Genomic DNA, 19,605 nt, shown 5'->3' on the forward strand with positions numbered 1-19,605 from the left:
TAAAAAATTTCTATCCACCAATACTTGTTGTTTGCTTTTAAAGAAGTCCACTTCGAAAGAGGCCCAATTTACAACAAAAAGATACCAGAAGGGCGAGTCTGGTTTCAGTTGAGGAAAAGCGTTTCAGACACAATCATAATTCTAGAGAAAGGTATTGGCATTTTCCATAGCCTTTTTTCTTTTAAACATTTTAAGCTATTTATGACATGGTCTAGGGTTGTGTAGCAATTACATTAGTTGTAGTGTTTGCACTTAGAACATAGTGCAGGCCTTATTGTGAATTCCCGTATTTCGTATTGTTATAATATCCATTTTAACGTTATTAAGAGTTATATATAGATTGACATGAGTTCTGACGTTAATGTTCTGCTTAGCTAAAGTTCTGTCTAATTATAACATAATATTAAACTGTGTTATAAATTAGTATATTTTACGGCCAAATAAACCGGTTGGCGAATAAACTTGCAGATAACATAACAGTGCGGTACAGTATAGACTCTTTGACGTTAAGTAGTTGAGTATAGTTTCGAAGTAATGCTATGTGACACAATACAATTTCAAGGCATTTTGTAAAGCGCGATTGCCTTTGGGCCAAGCCACGGAAACGCGTGTAAGTGGCTGACGGAGATTAGAAGGACGCATGGACACGGCACTTTGTGACATTTTAAAATGGCGTGAGAAATGGGCTATATTTTAACTTTTCCATTTTACAATGTAGCGTTGATAATACTGAAAAATACGCTACACCATAGTTAAGGCTTGCTGTTATTTGTTGATATAAAGGCTAAAGTGCAAACATTTTCTGATTTTATCGACCATTTAATACACTGAAGGCAAAAATAGCTGACTCTTTGTTTCCATATAAGACCTGAACTTTTAAAATTCCAGCCTAACACTTCACACCTGAAGTCTGGTGATAAGGATTTAACTGCACTGTTTCTAGCAATTTTGGTATTTTTTCAAAATGATACTTCTGTATGGGCTTTGATATTCTTATTACGTCTTACTACAGCCTCCAACCATTATGCTCCATACAAAAATGATTCAATTAAAAGTAAAAATTCAAAAGTTATTATCAGGGCGGTTATTTTTTAAATGATTTAATCCTAAATAAAATCTATTAGATGTTAGCACTGGCTGACCATAGAAGGTATAACTTTGATCTGACTTATTGAATGGGCTGAGTCCACATAGTGACTGTGTTGCAACATTTTGTGTTGTGATGATGTCACAATGTGAATGACATCGCAGACTAAAATTAGTGGTACAGAAACCAGTGAAAATGTTGCCTCAAACCTCATCCACAAACACAAGTTTCAATGTTAACAGGGCGAATGTTAACATTACATCTACAAAAGTTGCATTTTATGACCTTAAACAGAAAATATGATAATTTGTGACTTTTTAGGAACATTTTAAATAGAGCCCGGACCCCAGTTTTTTACTATTGTAAGTTTTACTACTTTCTGTTCCACCAAAATAATATATTTAAATGATATTTACTGGCCCTAGTCATGACCCATTAGTTCTGGAGTAGTGTGTTTTCATTTACTTCTAAATTTTTTTATTATTGTGTAAGTGTATTTCTTTTTGGATTTGAAACATTATATTTAAATTTTGTGCGAAACAAGTAGTAGTTCAACAATAAATGTAGAAAAATTCTCTAAAAGTGGAGGCAATTTATTAATGTGAGGAAAAAGTGCGTTTTTTAATATGCCAAACGCTAAATTACTTGAAACAATATCAAGTCTTTGGCATAAAATGTGGGTTGACCAGTCTAATACTTAATATTTAGTTACTTCGTATAAACATTTATCTATTTCATATCTAAACTTTAAATTGGTTTTCAGAAGTGAATCATTAGAAAAAAGAAGCAGTCATTCGTCTTCCATTTCTTCTCATTCTAACTGCTCAAGACATCGAAGCAGGTTCGCTTCAAGAGTCTGGAACAAAATTTTTTTTTCTATTAATTTTGTTTGTCAAATATATTTCGAGTTGTCACTTTTAGTACGACCACTTATGCTGTTGCCGATTTGACAAACTATTTAGTCTGGCTCATGGAGAAATTCTGAGTTTAATTGTCATGTGTGACTGGGAGAAGGTTTAAAATATAATAATAAACTAAATATTTACCAACTTTAAGGATGAAAGAATTGTGATTTTTTGAAGATTTTTGACTAAAGTTCACCATTGAAAATATTTAGGCATTTCTGTTTGTTTGTTTTTCAGAAAATATTCGAATAATTCAATAAGCAGTCGAAGTAGCATTTCTGTATCTCCTCGCCAAAATTCAATTTGGTAGGTTTCTTAAAAAAATGTTGTTTTCTACTATGTGTATTTTTCTATCTGTATATTTGTGTTTTAAATGAATAGGTCAAAACTTTTTTTACCATTCAGGAGTACCACAGAATCAAGCAATGACAGCTGGTCAAACTGCAACCAACACAAACAAGAACAAGGTTCGTACAGAAATACCACAATTATCCAAATTAGTGAATTGACACCAGAAAGAAACAATATAATTATATTTATTTCTAAAGTAGAACTGCAAAAAAACAGAACGAATTTGTTTTGTCTTGATCTGTAAAATATGGGTATAATAGCAGTCCTTACATCATAGTCTTGTATTTCATATGAAAAGTCTTTACTCATAGCAGGTGCAGAGCCAGTGCATTAGAAATATTCTGTTTTTTGTTATAAATAAAACATTGATAGTAGGAAATGGAAAAGTTATAGGTGGTTTTCTCCGCTACTAAATTTAAGATTGATTTTGGGTTGCATTTATCAGTTTCATACAATACATTAAAGTGCTTCTTTACCGTAATTTTAACAATGTCTATTTTATCTCATTTTTCTTTTTTGATATTTTAGGCGTAAATGTTGATGAAGGTAATTTTGTACTTGTCAGGCAAACTTTAAACAAACAGCAAATAACCCTTTCTTGTTGTTGACATTGATAATTTTTTATTCTTGATAAATTATTAAAGCCGTCTTATCTCACATTTACATGTATTTATTGTTGGACAAGCATAACAGACATAAACTGTATAGGATTATTTTTTTTTAAATGAAGGTAAACTATATATTAAAAACTGATTATATACCTGCACAACGTTGACCAATATAATTTATATATCTTACCTGATTTTTTTTTTACTTTTTTAAACATGAATGATTGCTGATTTTACCTGTTCCTTGTTAAATTCTAATAGAGATGTTTGTGATAAAAGTGCCTATAGATTTGTAAAGTTGTTTCTTCTTTCACTAGCAGCACCATTCTAGACTTTATTCAATAACATTAATTCATTAGTTTTTGTTTTTGTATTTTTAACCCGCTATTATGTTATATCAATACAAGTTAGTTAACTTATTTAAATTGTAGATAAAGTAAAGAAAAGCAAGAAGAAGAAAATCGGCCTGTCATGGCAACCTCCAATTGAGTTTGGTGATGATGAGGAAGAGAACAAAACTGAAAATCTGATTTTAAAAAAAGACCTAGAAAAAGTTTCGAAATATGTTTGTTTGAAAAAAGATGCGCCTTTAAGGAAAGATTTAACTCCTGAGAAAACCAATTCTACTGAAAATGGTGTTTTTTCCATGAAAGACATTACCTTGAACAAGGATTCCCCTGTAAAAGAAGATGGAACTTTTGAGGAGTCAAACGGTACCAAACAATCATTAAGCAGTTTTTGCAATAATGTTGTTTTACTCACCACTGTATAAAACACTATATATATACCATATATTTAGCTATTAATACATTTATTTACTGTCTGTCATTGTTTTGCAGATGCACAGTTTCATATGAGGAATTCATCACCAAATAAGGAGGTTTGTTAATAAGGCAACTTGTAAAAACTAGACAAAACACCCAACGTTGCTAGTTTAAATAGAATTAATAAAAGATGCAAGTACTGCAAGTACTGGCCTTGTACTTCCAAAATAAAATACTATCTATTGCAATAAATGCGATGTATTGCAAATCCTACATTAATTTTGCATTGATAAAAAAATTATAACTTTCACGATTACTGAAAAACACTTGTATAGCAGCGCCTGCGCCTATGCAATTTGCAGCTGATTATGTATAAAACTTTCATAGATTGAGCGAATACTTTTTCACAATAACTTTCAAACCCTAAAAAGTAACAGAACAATAATGGTTTTCGTGCTAAATTTATATATATAATTTATTACTGTTAAAACTAAAAGTTAGTCGCACTGTAAACCTCACACAATGATGGTGGCAATTAATCAAGTGGCGTTGTTTTCAAAACGAATATGTGTTTCTGTTCCCAGATCTTTTTCAGGTGCATTTCTAAAAAGAATATTTAAAAATTACAAATACAATTCCAGTATGGGACTGCTATAGGCCGCATGTAGTTTTTAGTTTAAAAAAAAGAAAACCTTACCAAGATACATGTTTTATGGAAGCTGCAAACATATTGTTGGCGCCATATGAAAAACAAAACTAATCATTGGAAGTTTTGCACTGTTTCATCAAGGTTTTAAGATACTAACAAAATTTGACAAATACTATAATATATAGATATTTAGATAGAAGGATGCTGTAAGCGAGAAATGAATCCTTTCTTTGATCAGTTAGACCAGTGCTTCTCAAAGTATTTTTTTCATATTCCTCCCAAACAAGCGGCAATATTGTCAATTCTTTCCGGCAAAAACACGAAAAAAACTTTACAAAATATATGTAAAAACTACAATAGACACATCTGTGTCAAAAGCAGAGACTTTTTAACGAATTTGGATGCGCAAACCGTCTGAAAGTTAAGTTTGTTTAAAACAGGGGTCGGCAACCTACGGCCCGCCAAAGTAATTCATCCGGCCCGCCGCCTCTTTGACATACTAGACACGAGTCTAAATTTTCGCGCTACGCGCAAATGACCTTATACAGCCGGTTAGTTTACGTTTTGATGCTGTCTTTTCAAATAGATCAGTGCTTCTTTACCGTTGCGGTGGAAGGCTGGCAAGTGCGTCGCGGACAAACGGAAAACGTATTCACATTTTTTTGACATAAATTTTTATTATTTTTTACAGTGTAATAAATACTTGCGAGAAATTTAAAACAAACACCGATATATCAAAAAAATCGCGCTCGCTTCGCTCGCCACGTACGCCAAGACTTAAGAATTAGGAAATACTAAACTAGATTACCCAATAAAGTTATCGCGTTTATTCAAAGTAGTTTTATTGCACTTTTCGTTAGTAGTATGGATGAACAAGTGTGGATTTGAATCTTACACCAAACAAACTCTTTTTTTCGCGCTTTGCGCAAACAATTTTCGGTCTTCTTAAATGTAATTAAACACGTCTTGAAGTGTAAAGCAAATTAAAAAACCGCCTGATTCACAGTTGTTCTAATATTTTAATCACACAATTCTTAGTTAACTTTTTGTGCGGCCCGCAGAGACCTTTCTGAGTTTGGTTTTGGCCTGCGACTAGAAAAAGGTTGCCGACCCCTGGTTTAAAATAATAAAGTAAAAAAAATAGCCTGCATTGCTGTAGTTTCTTAAATGGCTGTAACTGTGAAGAAACAATAGACTAACATATAACTGTGAAGATGGGCCTAATAGACTCTTTGTAATACCAATCATTACAGGTTAACATATAACCGATGAAAAACCTATTTTTATCCTTTTTTCCTTCCCAAATTCTTCCCTGAAACAAATTTCCTCCTCAAATTTGAAAATTACTCCCTAAGGGAGCCAAAGTGGTTTATTTTCGAACCACTGAGTTAGGCCATTATTTATATAGGTGCTGGTGCTCTAAATTCGTTTTAAGTTTTTAAATGCTTTTGTAAATGCAGGAACATGTTACTGAAAACACAATGGACCTTGATACAATTGATGAAATGCTTTTCACAAAGGAAAAAAAACCTACTGTGGTTAGATCAAATCGTTCTAAACAAGAATTAAGAAAACGAATATCTTTACTACAAAAATCGAAAGAACCAGTTGTTGGTAAGGAACAATCAGTACAATAATAATTGTTATGGATTTATTCTCATATCGCTGACAAATTTTGTTCAGATGACTCCAATACATATAGTGATTCACCTAAAAAGGAAGTCAACAACAACAACTTGATTTCACCATGCAAAATTTCGGAAAGCGACAATAACAATGTCAGTACACATAAAAATGACACAGTAAAGTTCCCGGGTGGTATAAAAAATGAAGTTGACGATTTGTCTCCCGCATTGACTGGATTTGGTTTCATACCAAAGTATCAACCCAGATTTTCACCAGTGCATCGTGTGGAAGTAGAACCGTCACCAGTCCATGTTCCAGTTGCTAAATTGCAGGATGTTGGAGGAATTTGGTCTGACGATGAAACAGATAATAATAAACTTCAACATCTTGATTCCCAAAATCTTTCTATCACTGTGACGGCATCAAGTCAGGAACTTTTTTCCGAACCTTTATTCAAAATCGCAACCAATACCACCTCTCCTGTAGAATGCATGAATCACAGAACAGAAAGTGAGGTTACCGTGTTTGAATCAACTGGAGAGGATGATGAACTTCAATTGCATGGTCCGCTTCCTCCTCCCAAAAAGCCCATTAAATTCAATATAAAGCTGCCAAAACCTGAATCATCAGCAGATCCTGTTGTAAAAGGAAAGAAAAAAAAATCAAAAAGGCGAAAAAAACACAAGATTGAAGAAGGGGAGAATTTAAAAATAAAAAATAGTATAACAATGCAACTGCCAATTAAGTCCACAGACTCATCTGTAAAATTGTCAGATGATACACCAAGTTTGCCGATTAGTAAGTTTCCAGCTTCGTCTACCAATCTACAAGTACAGGGCGTGAATCAAAATCAAACCTCCAACGCCATGTACATGCGTCAGCAGATGTCAATGTACTCACACCAGTCACAGTTCTTCCACCCAATATACCACCAACAATATGTCTATCAACAGATGCAATACGCTAGTGCACAGATGCAACAGTTCATGCAGTATACTAACAACAACTGTCTTCCACTTCCTATGGAAAATACAAGCTTAAATAGTTACCCACCGTTGCCGACAAATGAAGAACTGCCACCACTACCTGCAGGTTTGTTGCCTAAACTAAACTACAGTACTCCTTTTCTAAATTTCGTTTAAGCTAAACTTTCTGTTTGATTTACAGAAAGTCAACAGCCACCTGAACCTGTAACCGGTAATTTCCATTGAAAATGGGCTATTTATTTTGTGTTACTTAGTCATGCATACCTTACAGTTACATATCTTATATGCAGACACAAAGCGATTGAACGACACTGTTGTAATGGCCATGTTGTATGCTGATCCAACTGATGAAAAGTTGAGCAAACTGTTTAATAACGCAAGGTTGATTTTTGATTTTTATTTGGCAAATTGATTTCATCACTAAATTTGTAATAAAGGTTTTATATTTCATAAATAATTTTAGTGTGTAATTACTGTGTCTCTTATGCTAATGCTGTTAGATAGAAGCTTAATGGAACTTTCAGAACTATATTGTCACGATCAATCATAATATCATATTTTTTTAATAATCTGGAATTTTGAACAGTTTTGGTATGCAATTTTGCAAATTAGCTGTCCTTTTTATCTTTATTAGTGATGATCCATCACTTCCCTCACCGGCATCATCTCGGTCACCAAGTAGAAGTAGGAGCAGAAGTAGAAGGAAGAAAAGAGGGAAGAATAAAAGATCTAACAGGTGGAGGAGCAGATCTTCATCAACTTCTTCTTCATATTCGTCAAGAAGCAGTGAAAGTCACCACAGGAGGTGCCTATTTTTGCATTGTCAAATACTACCTTGCATAGTTATTAATGATGTATTTTTTGTGTTTTCAAATTTTATAATACCTGGTAAAATCATTTGATCATTATGATGTAAATCCTGCACTTCTTTATTTTACAACGTATATATTGCTTTAAAATTTGGAATCACAGTCCGTCTTTTTCACTAATTTCCCTCCTACTTAAAGACTTACACCATTGTTTTCAAACTTTTTTGGCTCGCGGCACACTAAAATAATCTTAAACTACCTCGCGGCACACTTTTAACAAAAAAACAATAAAGCAATTTTACAATCGCCCTTAACACACAACTAATCATATGTAAATGTCTCAAAATTAGTAATTTTTGATGAATATTGCATATTTAAGTCTAAAATGTTGTGTGTATGCCTATTGGTAATACAAAAACCCTCTTTTCCAAAATTACAAAAAAGGCACACTTGACAATCTCTCGAGGTACACAGATTGGGAATCACTGACAAAAAAAACAACTGCGCAGTGCATGCAGACCGCTTTACTGGGATATACCGTATTGGTATTCTCCTCTTTTGTGAAGTGCATATCTGGTCCACCCGGCATCCTACTTAGTATATCCATATTTTCATGATGACCTATTTTACAATATTCAATAGGATAATTGTATTGACCAAGCAATAGGGCCTTCCTGGCAAAATTGTTAGTTTGTAAAGCCTAGTGGCTTTAGGAGGTCCAAAATCAGTTAACAAAAATTGTAGATTATTTACGAGTAATTTTGTAAAACCCCTTAGCTGCATCCCACTGATGACAATAGCCTTAATATTAGAAATTTTCACAAGTATGAGTAACGCTTTTTATAATAAATACATTTTTAATCTTTTTTTTTAATTTAGGCAACCAATTTAGCTCAAAGTTGCTATAAATATGGTATTTTTACTACGGATGACTCAATGTACCCAACATACCGTTATTAACGGAAATGTTTGTCGATACTTAGCTATTTGAATTACATGAAGCTCACTATGATTTTCAAGATATTTATTTTATCTTACCTTAGTTTTATAATAATTAGTTTAAACTACAAACAATAAATTCTGTAAATAAAAAAATTATAAAAAATACAAAATCAAATGCTATTTATGGCTAAACGAGATTGAAAAAGGTAAACCATACAGAAAAAAGGCACACCCACATCGATTCTGTATTCCACACCACATCTTGGCCCTCTTTTTATCTGAATTTAACATTTGCATTAATATGTGATGAATTTATCATGTAAAAATGTATTCTTTTCTTTTTCTGTGCTTCTGTGTTGATAACAGTAAACAAAAAAATGATTACTCAAAGTTATTGTAGTGTTCTTAACTTTCGTAGGTCTCGTTCCTCTTCGTACGACTCGAGCCGAAGTCGTTTGCGTCGCCACAGAAGTTATCAATCATATTCTTCCAGTGGTGGAAGCAGTAGGTATGACTTGCCATCTGGTGAATGCTATTTTATAGGATGTCAAACATTATAAAAAAAAAATGCAGGTTACTTTTGTATAACAATAATACATTATTTCCTTTTTATGTTATTACTTATTAGGTATCATTTTGTAAAAATGTGCTTTTTTATTCATAAAATAATACAAAATACATTGTGGTATTTCTACTTATGTAGATCGTTTGACTCTCGTACCTATTATTCATCGGATGAGCGAACGGACCGTCGACGTAGCCGATCAGTTTTACGACATTCTTCATCTTCGCGAAGGTGTGTTTAACCGCAATAAGCTTTCGATTAAAATTATTACCAATACTTTATAATAATTTCGGAATGATTTAGTTTTATTATGTGAAAGCGTTTTCGTATAAGGGTTACATGTCCTTATTTATTGTATGGTTATAATTTGTCCGAATATGTTCTGTATTTTCGTGGTCGATATAAAACAAATCGTTTTTCGTAACGAAGTGCCAATCTCTTTTCGTTTAGGTTGGCTGATCAGTAAACTTTATACAGGCAACTTAAGTAATAGTCCATCACGCTTGCAAAAAGTAAGAAATCAGAAGCCCAACCAAAAGCAAAAAAAAACAAAAGCTAAAACGCTTAAATGTATTTTTGACAGTTTTGACGGGTAAAATCTACAAAGGCAGTAGGCGAAAAAAAACTGTTAGTTTGTCACTAGATTATACAATGGTAGTCATTACAATTTTTTCATTACGACACGCCCCTGTACTAAACAACTTTATTACCGCGTTACCGCTTCTTTGTATTATGGTAACACGTGTCACCGAATTAAAACCACATTAAATAATCGTGTTAAGTTTACGGGTTTCTCGTCCCGACAGACCAGACATGACATTTACATTTTCGTATTGAATAATCCCCGAGTTTTATTTTACAGCTTGCGTGACCGATCGACGTCGTGGTCGTCGGGTGGAAGTGACCTCGATCGACCTTGTCGCCACTTTCGACGTCGACTTTCTAGGTTGGTGAAATAGGCATCGAATGCGTTTTGTATTGCATGAACGAGTAATTGATTTTTTGACTCTTATACAGAGCTTTTGTAACATGACAGACTGACTTTAAAGTAAGGCTCTCAAAACAAATTGTGCGACAAATTTATAAAATCTTTAAAGTCGTTTAAACCCTAATCAATTTTTTATCTATACAAAATATTGGTGGTTGAGGAACAAATTTGGAACAAAAAAATGAGAACCAGGAATATTCCTGGATTTAAATATAAAGATTATTGTAGCCTTCCGTTTTTTTCCTACGTATGTATGTCATGTTTTATTGCATTTTAGATCAAAACAATTTTCTGAAACTAGTTCTCGTACAAGCAGAAGTTCGTGGAGTGGGCGAAGCTGGAGCAGTGGACGGTGATTAACCTTTTTTTATATAACTACTGTAAAATATGTACGAAATGTACCACAAAAAAGCACATTCCCTTAAAAGTCAAAATGCCATTTAGGCCGTTTGTTGTCTTTAATGTGCAAAAAACATCTTGCCATGTCATTTCGTCCATGTGTATTTTTACGCGAGTGAACAGCCTTCGCGGAAACGCACCTCCGCGTGTCTCCACTTTCAACTGCCTAACCGACAAACCTTTATCCTGTGTTTTCCAGTTACGTTAACTTGCCGGTGTCTGGCTGGAAAATACGTGTATACTGTTCAAAAAATTACTTGATCTACAAAAATATAAGAGCAATGTTTTTTCTGCTATCTAGTGCTTTTATTTTACTCAAATGGTATAATGTAAATTTATCACTCTGCTAACAAATATGTGTCATTCAGATCTTTGTCACGTTCACGAAGCTCCTCGCGCTATTCTCGCTCAAGCTATTATTCAGACTGATGGCATCATTGGTATTTACGCACAGTGTCCGACGTCACTCGCTCCGAAGATGGCTTGTTTACCCGCACTGTGCGTTATTTCAAACCAATATTTCATTCTCGACGATTAGCGCCGAGTTAGTTGCAGCAGAAACATTGTATATTGACAGACAGTTCAGTCAAATTGGTAGGGAATGTGAAGGCTCATTGCTTAACGTTTTTGACAATGGCAAACTGCAATACCTAATAAAAAAACAGAAGAGTAAAATTGTGGAGTAAAAATATAACTAGACATGGTATGGTAAAATCAAACGATACCAACTAATGTGGTTTAGTTATTTGTGTAAAGTATCTAGATATTTATGACGTGACTTATGATTAAATATTTTGTCGTTTAAGTCATGTAAACCTTTTTCTGTGCGGGATAAGTTGGACCAGAGCTCTCTAAATGCAGACAAGTGGTTTAGAAATGGAAGTATTATTTGATAAAATAAGGTCAGCTTTTTAAATCTAAGTTCAACAGATTCAATGGCCAACTTTTTAAACTTGACTATTTAGAGACCGTAGTCTGCTTTATCTGATAGTGCACGTATGGTGGTCTTATTTTCAAGTGGAGAAACATAATAATATATAAACGTCTTAATTGCAGTTCAGTATGTACACCGAATTCGGTAAAAGAAAATGCATAAATTCTACCGTAACTACAAAATATATTGCCTCAAAAATGACCTATTGGCATCTCTATTATATTGCATCCCGTGCCCGTTAGTTACCAGTTAATGAGGTGATTTCCTCGGTGCTAAACTCGCGTCGCGAAGACGCAGCCGACAGCGGCAAATGAAATGCCAATCAGTGATTTAAGGTAATGGTAATGCCCTATAATCAAATTTTGGCGTAAACTTAGCTCCTCCTAAAAGTCTTGATCAAAATATTCAAACTACATCCGAATTTAAAAAATATAACCATTTTTTGCAAATTGTGTCAGTATGTGAAAAGATAAAAAACGAGCTGTTTTCCGCTAGATAAACTTGTTGTTGAATAATAATACGGAGCAACCTAAAAGGTTTTAGCACACTGGTGCAAACTGCGCTACTGCAATTAAAATGGCTGATGATTCGACATATAGTTTCATTCACACCAAAACCTAACAGAAACACGCTATTGGTGCGCCTACACTGGATCTTGCGGAAAACTTAAATCTATAATGCAATCCAGTTTTGTCGTTAGCTAAACGTAAAGATTACTTCCTAATATAGATACATTATTTTTCAAAGTTCAGTTATTCTTAGGATAAATCAACCTTCTGCACCAATACTTAAAATAAAGAAACATTTCGCCGTGTATAAAACGGTGTAACGCAACGACAACCAATAGCCTTATATAAGAAAGGCAATTATTACGTCAGAAGTTAGCAATGGGTTGGACAAGTTCGCAGTACGAAAGTTGCATTGAAGCTTAGGTGTTACATATTACAACGTTGTTTGTTACCAGACTGGCAGAATCTTTCCAACCTTCTGGTGATAAGTATTTTTGTCGTAAATTCTTCGTTTTTTTGGTTGCGCCACAAACTTAAATGATGTGTTCGCCTAAGCGAGGGATGTACAAACCGCGGGCCGCATTGCAGCCCGCCTGATGTTCACGTGAGGCCCACCACTTATTTTCACTTCCGATAGCCTTTACTTCAAGCAAATGTTTCGACTACCATCAAAATGTGTATAACGCGCAGTACCTATTTGATGTTGGCCCAATCTTATATTTTTTCGGAGACTTTAATCCAATCTAATGTCTCATTTTAACATCCATCAAACTCTGGTGCACCCATCATTGTTAAGCAAGATGCGTGTGGTTGCGGACTGTTTTAAGGAAATATATCAGCCCAAAGATGTCGTACCATGGCATCTAAACTCAATTTTTCGCGCATCGCGCTGTAAGGCCGAGATTTACTTGCATATTTGCACACGAGTCTCTAGAAGGGCGGATGTTTAAAGTTAAGTTGTTTTATGACGTCACCTCTTTATAATTTAATAGATTTTGCGGCCCCTCGAAATTTCTAAAGTGGCAATGCGGCCCTTTCTGCTCAAAGGTTGGTCATCCCTGGTCTAGTCCCTAAGGAATGGATCAACCATGTCAGGCGCGATAGACAAGGCTTTTAAGAAGTAAATTAGTAAACAAAAAGTTGCGCCGAATGCGCAACATTTTTTGTGACATGAACAAATACATAAGGGGCATGTGAATGTCCAACTTGTTGCCTTGTCCACTGTTGTCATAGATAGGCTGATTTGAGGGCAACTCGTGTGCAAACATGCAGTGCAAAATCAGATAAAAAGCGAAAACAATTATTTGATTAAATTGGGAGAAAGTTTTAATATATATATTGGTTGAATTAACGATAGTTATATTTCAATTTAATAGAAATTGTTTGCGTGGTTTGAGTCACACTATCAAGCGCAACATGCCACAGTAGGCCTATGCATAGTGACAATTGGCTGAATGCTTAAAACAGAGACACAATCATAGCAAAACTAGGCTAAAGAAGGTTTTTTGCATTAACGTTATTAAAACAGTCAAGCTAATAGTTAAAGCCTTAGGTTCAGAAGCATGACCTGGTATACATACTTTTGACAACTAGACGATTCTAGTTTTCTATGTCAATGAATTAGAGCAAATTACGGCTTATTCTTATTATAACCCAATTTGTGAATTGCTTGTGTGCTCTAATCTAATTCGGATTTTACCAAAAATGGTACTTTGTCGACATTTTTAGTCTCTTAATCAAAACAAAAACATATGAATTCAAAATTTTTGGTTTGAACGTAATTTTCTCAATCTGAAAAGCATATGCTATGCTAAAAGGCATCAAAATTGGCACACATATATTTATCTTTCACATTTTTATTAGAATACTTTCCGATTTAAATGAATTGATTGTAAATAAAAATCAAATATAATTCTGTTCAAATGTTTTTTTTTTTAAGAATTCGGTAATTGTAACTCTAATTTAATTTGAGAAAACTCAAAATGATCTAATTCTAACTCCAATCTATGTAGAAAAAACTGAAATGCTTTAGTTTTAATTCTAATCTAATTTTAAAGAGTTAAATTAAATCTACTAAGTCTTCTGGTACATCCGCGATATGCCCGTTCGAATGTCATACCTCTAATTAGCACGAATGGCGCCTATCGTGATTGTTCTTAAACTCACTATATATGGAGTACTTGCCTAATCAAAGTAAAACTGTAAGTGTAAACACATAACAATTATGTTCGAATTTCAGTAATTTTTAAGACAAAAACCAATCCATAATCCAACACTGGACTTTTTCCTCACTAAACGACCTGCTTCGCACTTCCGTGACTTATTCAGGATGTTACAGCAAATTAAATCCTGCCAAATTACATAGCATTTTAAAAATACGTGTGTTTAAAGAACGACAATTTTTGTTTTGCGGATCATTAAAACATACTATTCTTTTTTAACTTATTGCACCTATTTCTTCGGGTTTCTGACTGATTCATTGGCCGGCATAGTCGCCAAGTCGCCAGCATTCACGTAGCTTTTATTTGCTTGTTGGGTAGCTTTAAATTTTTTCGTGCTAAACAGACCATTTTAGTTGTGAATTGAAGAATTTTAACGCTGTAATGGAAATAATATTAAAAATCCCTGCTCTAAGCAGTTAGATTAAAGACAATTGCATATTCATATTTTTATCTGAAAGAAATTAAATAGGTCTAAATAAAAAGACAGGACATACAGAATCGTGCTCCAAAAGGTTCGATATGTAACAGCGCTTATTTTCCCTTCCTGAGAAAGTTATTTAAGAACTTGTATAATTTAAACGGCCTTCTTCAAATTAAAAGATTTGCCTATACCTTAACCACATTAGCGCATGTTTTTGAAGTACGATAAATATATACAATTTAGCTGCTGTTGCCAAAACAACGGATGCGTATTTATACAGCATTTAGTTGCGCAATCCATTTTAAGAAACCAACCACAAAGCTGGTGGGGTTCGACAAAAGCTTAGAGAACATATTGTGAGTTTGCCGTGTTTCAAAAGGTTGAGAACCACTTGATTTACTTAATAAACATCGAGTTTTACGTATTAATTTAGATTTCCTAGTGAAAGTCGTATTCAGCTTGCATCAAATCTGTTTTTAGCCAATTCCCTCTTTATTTGTTTTATTTATCGACCTTAATGACATTTAAAAAACAATGGGTCACATGAACAAGCAAGTGAATAGTCAGAACAACGTATGCAATTTTTTGCAATTCATGGAAACGTACCACACTCCCACCCACTAGATTTTCCTTTGCCAAGCTTCTATCCTGTTAAGGCGGTAAATATTGACGTGTTGCAATCATTAGACCTATTAGGCCTCATTAGACCTATTAGAACTGTAGAATAAATTATTTGACTTCACACAACCTTCGTTGTGGGATCTAGGTAGATTTATGAGTGGAAAATAATGCGCGAGGTTAGCCTTGTAAGACTTAAAATATATTTGTTGGCTCCTTTAGGCAAATTGGTTTATGTCTTGTTTCAGATGTAACACGCGCATTGTTCATCTTTGTGATTGTTAAATGAAAACAATTAAATTATTTATAAGAATCCTAGTTTGGTTAACGTTGTGTGGTAAAGTTTACATAAATTAGTTTTAGCATTTAGTATAAGCTGAAGTTCAGAAACTTTATATAACAGTAATTTAAAAGTGTAGAAAACAATTTCGTGCTAAGATTATAACGTTTTCTCACGTTGGTGAAAAAGCCGTAGAATATGGAAATGGCCTCGATCGTGCGCAGTATAGTTTGCAAAAGGATGGCGGGCCGAACGATTCACATTATCGGATCCGGCCTGCGGTGCGTTGCCGACCCCGGGTTTAGTTCATTTATTGGCTTACCTTACCGTATTAGATTGTTTGCTGTTTCGAGGTATTATTAGCAAAGGAACTAGACAGTTTGCTTTAGCGTTACATAAAAAGGAGAGAGAGAAAGAGAAAAAACACTAAAAATAGGTCATTCACACTGTATTTGCCGCAACATAAGCCACTAGTAATACAATGTAGCTTTCTGTACATAGACGTTTTAGATATCGTATAACAATGTTTAACTTGACCGTATCCAACAATGCAACCTCAACTGCGCATAAAGACAAACACGAACAACTGGATTTCTTGTTGGCTTTGACAGTGGATAGCCTTCTTTTGTCATGCACTCTCTGGCTTGTGTTTGCCCTTCTTACATATGGCCTGAAAACCAACAGGTTTCGTCGCAGATCAAGTAGCGACTTCAATGGAGGAATTGTATATACTTTCGCTTTTCTATCGGCAGCTTTTCTTGTTATTCGGTTAGTCGCAAGTATTCTGATAATTACTGTACCAACGTATGAACCAGCCGAAAGCGATATTACCTGCAGCATTCTGTATGATGTCACAGTTATTTTGTATGTGCTTGCCTTGATACCTGTTTACCTTTTGCTGTGGCTAAGGCAAAGAGTTCTTTACAGTCATCCAACAATGTCGAAAATGCACAATCCACTTCTTGTTGTTTTGAGCTGGTCAAGCATTTGTCTCCTCATTGGTGCCGCAATTGGACTTGCTGTGCTATTCACCTATGAGGACAATTTCACTTCTGGGTATAATGGATGTGTAGTAAAAGACACAGGAAGCATATTACCGAACGTCTTGACAGCTGTTGTACTCGTGTCAGGCCAGGTAATGCTCCTGTGTCTTTTTGTTGCTCCGCTCAGGAAACAAGCAGGTGTTAGTGGCAAGACTATCAAAACGCAACCGACAATATCCCAGAAAATCATGGCCAATATGCGTTGGGTAGCTACTACTACGGGGGGCAGTGGGGAATCAAGCTGCGCTGCGCGAAATCAACACCCCAAACCCCGTGACGAGAAAGATGTCGATGGTATGCCACAAGAAGCAGATAGGTTGCAAAGAACATCGGTATCAAACAATACTTCGAATCGACGCCTTCACAAAAAAACCCGTTCTGCGAACAGAATTCGTCACATTCTTCGACGCTCTATAGTCTTCGGTGGAATTTGTATGTCTTCCGATCTCATAACACTTGGTCTGCTCTCCTTCGTCGTAGGCAACAAATACCCCAAAAATGTACCCTTTATGATATACGATGTTAGTCTTTTTGTCAACGTTGTTTCTGTGATTTTTTCGTTTGACAACTATAAAGCAATGGTACTGTCGCCTTGCATCGACCTGAGCAAACTAAAGCGCATAGTTACCGAGAATTCGTCTAGACAAAATTCGGCGGCTTCAGAAACCTAAACTAAAACACAGAGACTTGGATCAAAAAATTAATCAGAATTCAACAATTTACACAAATTTTATTATATAGTTTCTTGTTATTTATTATATTTTTATGTTTCACTTTTCGATTTTCAGTAAATTGTAAAGTAAATGGTTAAAAATTTAACCTAGTTTGTTTTTTATTTCTATTTAGCTATTACAAATACAGACTCTATATTAAAACCAATCTTTCTAGACTCTAGAAAGAATCCAGACCTGTCTAGAAATCCCCCCCCCACCCAAAAAAAAAATATATATATATTTTACCTTTTGTATTTATTGCTTCAATAATCCCCGGCGAAAAAAAAACCTACAAGAAAAGAGTTTACAAATTAAACAAAATATATAAAACTGCAATCGGCAGATCTGCGCCAAAAGCCAAGACTCGTTACAAAATTTGGATAAATTTATACCTACGTAAAAATGCCTGCATTGGTGTATATTTCCTAAATGGCCGTAACTGTGAAGACACAATAATAGACTATTACGTAACTGCGAAGAAACAATAGACTTATATGGTGGCCCATGACTGCCATCCTGTTTTTTTTTCAATTTAACAAAAAAAAAAATAATTTAAAAAAAATGAAAATAAAAAAAAAAAAAAAAAATTATTAAAAAAAATAAATAAATAAACAAAAAAAAAAAAAAAAAAATTATTATAAAAAAAAAAAAAATTAAAAAAAAAAAAAAAAATTATTAAAAAAAAAAAAATTATTACAAAAAAAAAAAAACATTATTAAAAAAAAAAAAAAAAAAAAAAAAAAAAATTATTGAAAATTTCGACGTGGCCCAAGACTGCCATTCCCATATAAAACGCATTACGGTCGGACCATCACTGCCAATCATAGAATACCTTCTATTGTGTGCTGTTAAGTTCCAAGCCAGCGCAGGGAGGTTTGCCACTTGGTCTTTTAGGCCTTTTGGTGGGATTCACCAAAGGGAAGTTGGCAGAGTAAACAAGATATCGATTAGAAATTTTTACACATTACTCAAAGCAACCTAACTTAGCCAGCAATCAGACTTTAAAAAAAAAAAAACATAAAAATATTCATATTTATGAATATTAATATTCAGTAATATTCGGCCCTTAAATTAAAATGTGCCCTAAGTGACTTACATAGGGTGATAGCTACGAGTCTACTCTTCAAAATGAGATATGACTCGACCGCCAATTATTCGGGGATAAGTTATTAATATTCCTTCAAAAATTCATAAACGTCGAAAGTTTCAAATTTTGTCAAAACGTTTATAGGCTGCATCACTTAAGCAACCTGGCCGATCTTTCAATCAGGCTTTATCAAAACCTTGACAAGTTGTGAGCGATGACAAAAAAAAACAAAAGTCGCTATGTCTTTTATTCTTATCGATGGTGATATAAAATGGCAGTCCTGGGCCACGTCGAAATTTTCAATAATTTTTTTTTTTTTTTTTTTTTTAATAATTTTTTTTTTATTATTTATTTTTTTTTTTAATAATTTTTTTTTTTTTTTGATAATTTTTTTTTTTAATAATTTTTTTTTTTTTTTTTCTAATAATTTTTTTTTTTTCATTTTTTTTTTAAATTTTTTTTTTTTTAAATTATTGTTTTTTTTTGTTAAATTGAAAAAAAAACAGGATGGCAGTCATGGGCCACCATAGACTTATATTCCAGGCCTAATAGACTCTTTACTCAACAATACCAAACATTACAGCTAAATATGCTTTCATTGCATATGTACCCGATTAATTAACTTATTTCTTTATCCATTTTTTCTCCCCAATTCCTCAATCGAACAAAATTGCTCCTCAAATTTAAAAATTCCTTGCCAAAGGAGCTACGTGACTCCCTTTGAGAACCACTGATCCAGACAATAAATAGGTTTTATTGTTTTTTTTCTCAAATTAGTAAAATGTTCAGCAGTGTGTGCGTCGGAAGATCAAACAAAAACTTATACAAACCACCACGAATTTTTATTAAGAACGACTGACATGTTCTATATAGGCACAAAACTTTAAAACCGAAAATCACTTTGCCTAAATGTTATGTGCAACAAGAGTATTTCATGAAAAATAGTTTAACAGAAGGTATGATTAGAGATATAAGGCTACGCATTGATTTGCACTCCAGCCAAAAGAACGAAATAAGAGCAACGTCGGAATAAAAGACAGTTCGGAATAAGACCAAAATACCTATAATAGTCGTAATAACGTCTAACTCTAAATCTAAA

The 19,605-nt window shown here is 33.9% G+C and overlaps 2 protein-coding genes across 2 annotated transcripts in view; both read left to right on the forward strand.

The window, feature by feature from the left end:
* Positions 1 to 11,848, forward strand: part of LOC146145118 (uncharacterized) — a 39,202-nt gene extending 27,354 nt beyond the window's left edge. Inside the window, exons 18-33 of the mRNA XM_083390440.1 lie at positions 44 to 151; positions 1,851 to 1,928; positions 2,230 to 2,298; positions 2,398 to 2,459; positions 3,383 to 3,664; positions 3,791 to 3,831; positions 5,825 to 5,978; positions 6,048 to 7,082; positions 7,158 to 7,187; positions 7,267 to 7,357; positions 7,611 to 7,781; positions 9,146 to 9,235; positions 9,431 to 9,523; positions 10,155 to 10,238; positions 10,558 to 10,632; positions 11,048 to 11,848. Coding sequence (XP_083246566.1) covers positions 44 to 151; positions 1,851 to 1,928; positions 2,230 to 2,298; positions 2,398 to 2,459; positions 3,383 to 3,664; positions 3,791 to 3,831; positions 5,825 to 5,978; positions 6,048 to 7,082; positions 7,158 to 7,187; positions 7,267 to 7,357; positions 7,611 to 7,781; positions 9,146 to 9,235; positions 9,431 to 9,523; positions 10,155 to 10,238; positions 10,558 to 10,632; positions 11,048 to 11,108 — 2,524 coding nt within the window. The 3' untranslated portion in view covers positions 11,109 to 11,848. The remainder of the gene's footprint in view (positions 1 to 43; positions 152 to 1,850; positions 1,929 to 2,229; positions 2,299 to 2,397; positions 2,460 to 3,382; positions 3,665 to 3,790; positions 3,832 to 5,824; positions 5,979 to 6,047; positions 7,083 to 7,157; positions 7,188 to 7,266; positions 7,358 to 7,610; positions 7,782 to 9,145; positions 9,236 to 9,430; positions 9,524 to 10,154; positions 10,239 to 10,557; positions 10,633 to 11,047) is intronic.
* Positions 11,849 to 15,567: 3,719 nt separating this feature from the next.
* On the forward strand, positions 15,568 to 17,629 carry LOC146145119 (uncharacterized). Its single transcript, XM_083389879.1, has one exon. It carries the CDS (start codon positions 16,187 to 16,189, stop codon positions 17,375 to 17,377), a length of 1,191 nt encoding a protein of 396 aa, XP_083246005.1. The 5' UTR covers positions 15,568 to 16,186; the 3' UTR covers positions 17,378 to 17,629.
* The last annotated feature ends 1,976 nt before the right edge of the window (positions 17,630 to 19,605 follow it).

This window comes from Ascidiella aspersa, chromosome 5 (genome assembly GCF_963924565.1).
Source record: "Ascidiella aspersa chromosome 5, kaAscAspe10.2, whole genome shotgun sequence".
Taxonomy (NCBI): Eukaryota; Metazoa; Chordata; class Ascidiacea; order Phlebobranchia; family Ascidiidae; genus Ascidiella; species Ascidiella aspersa.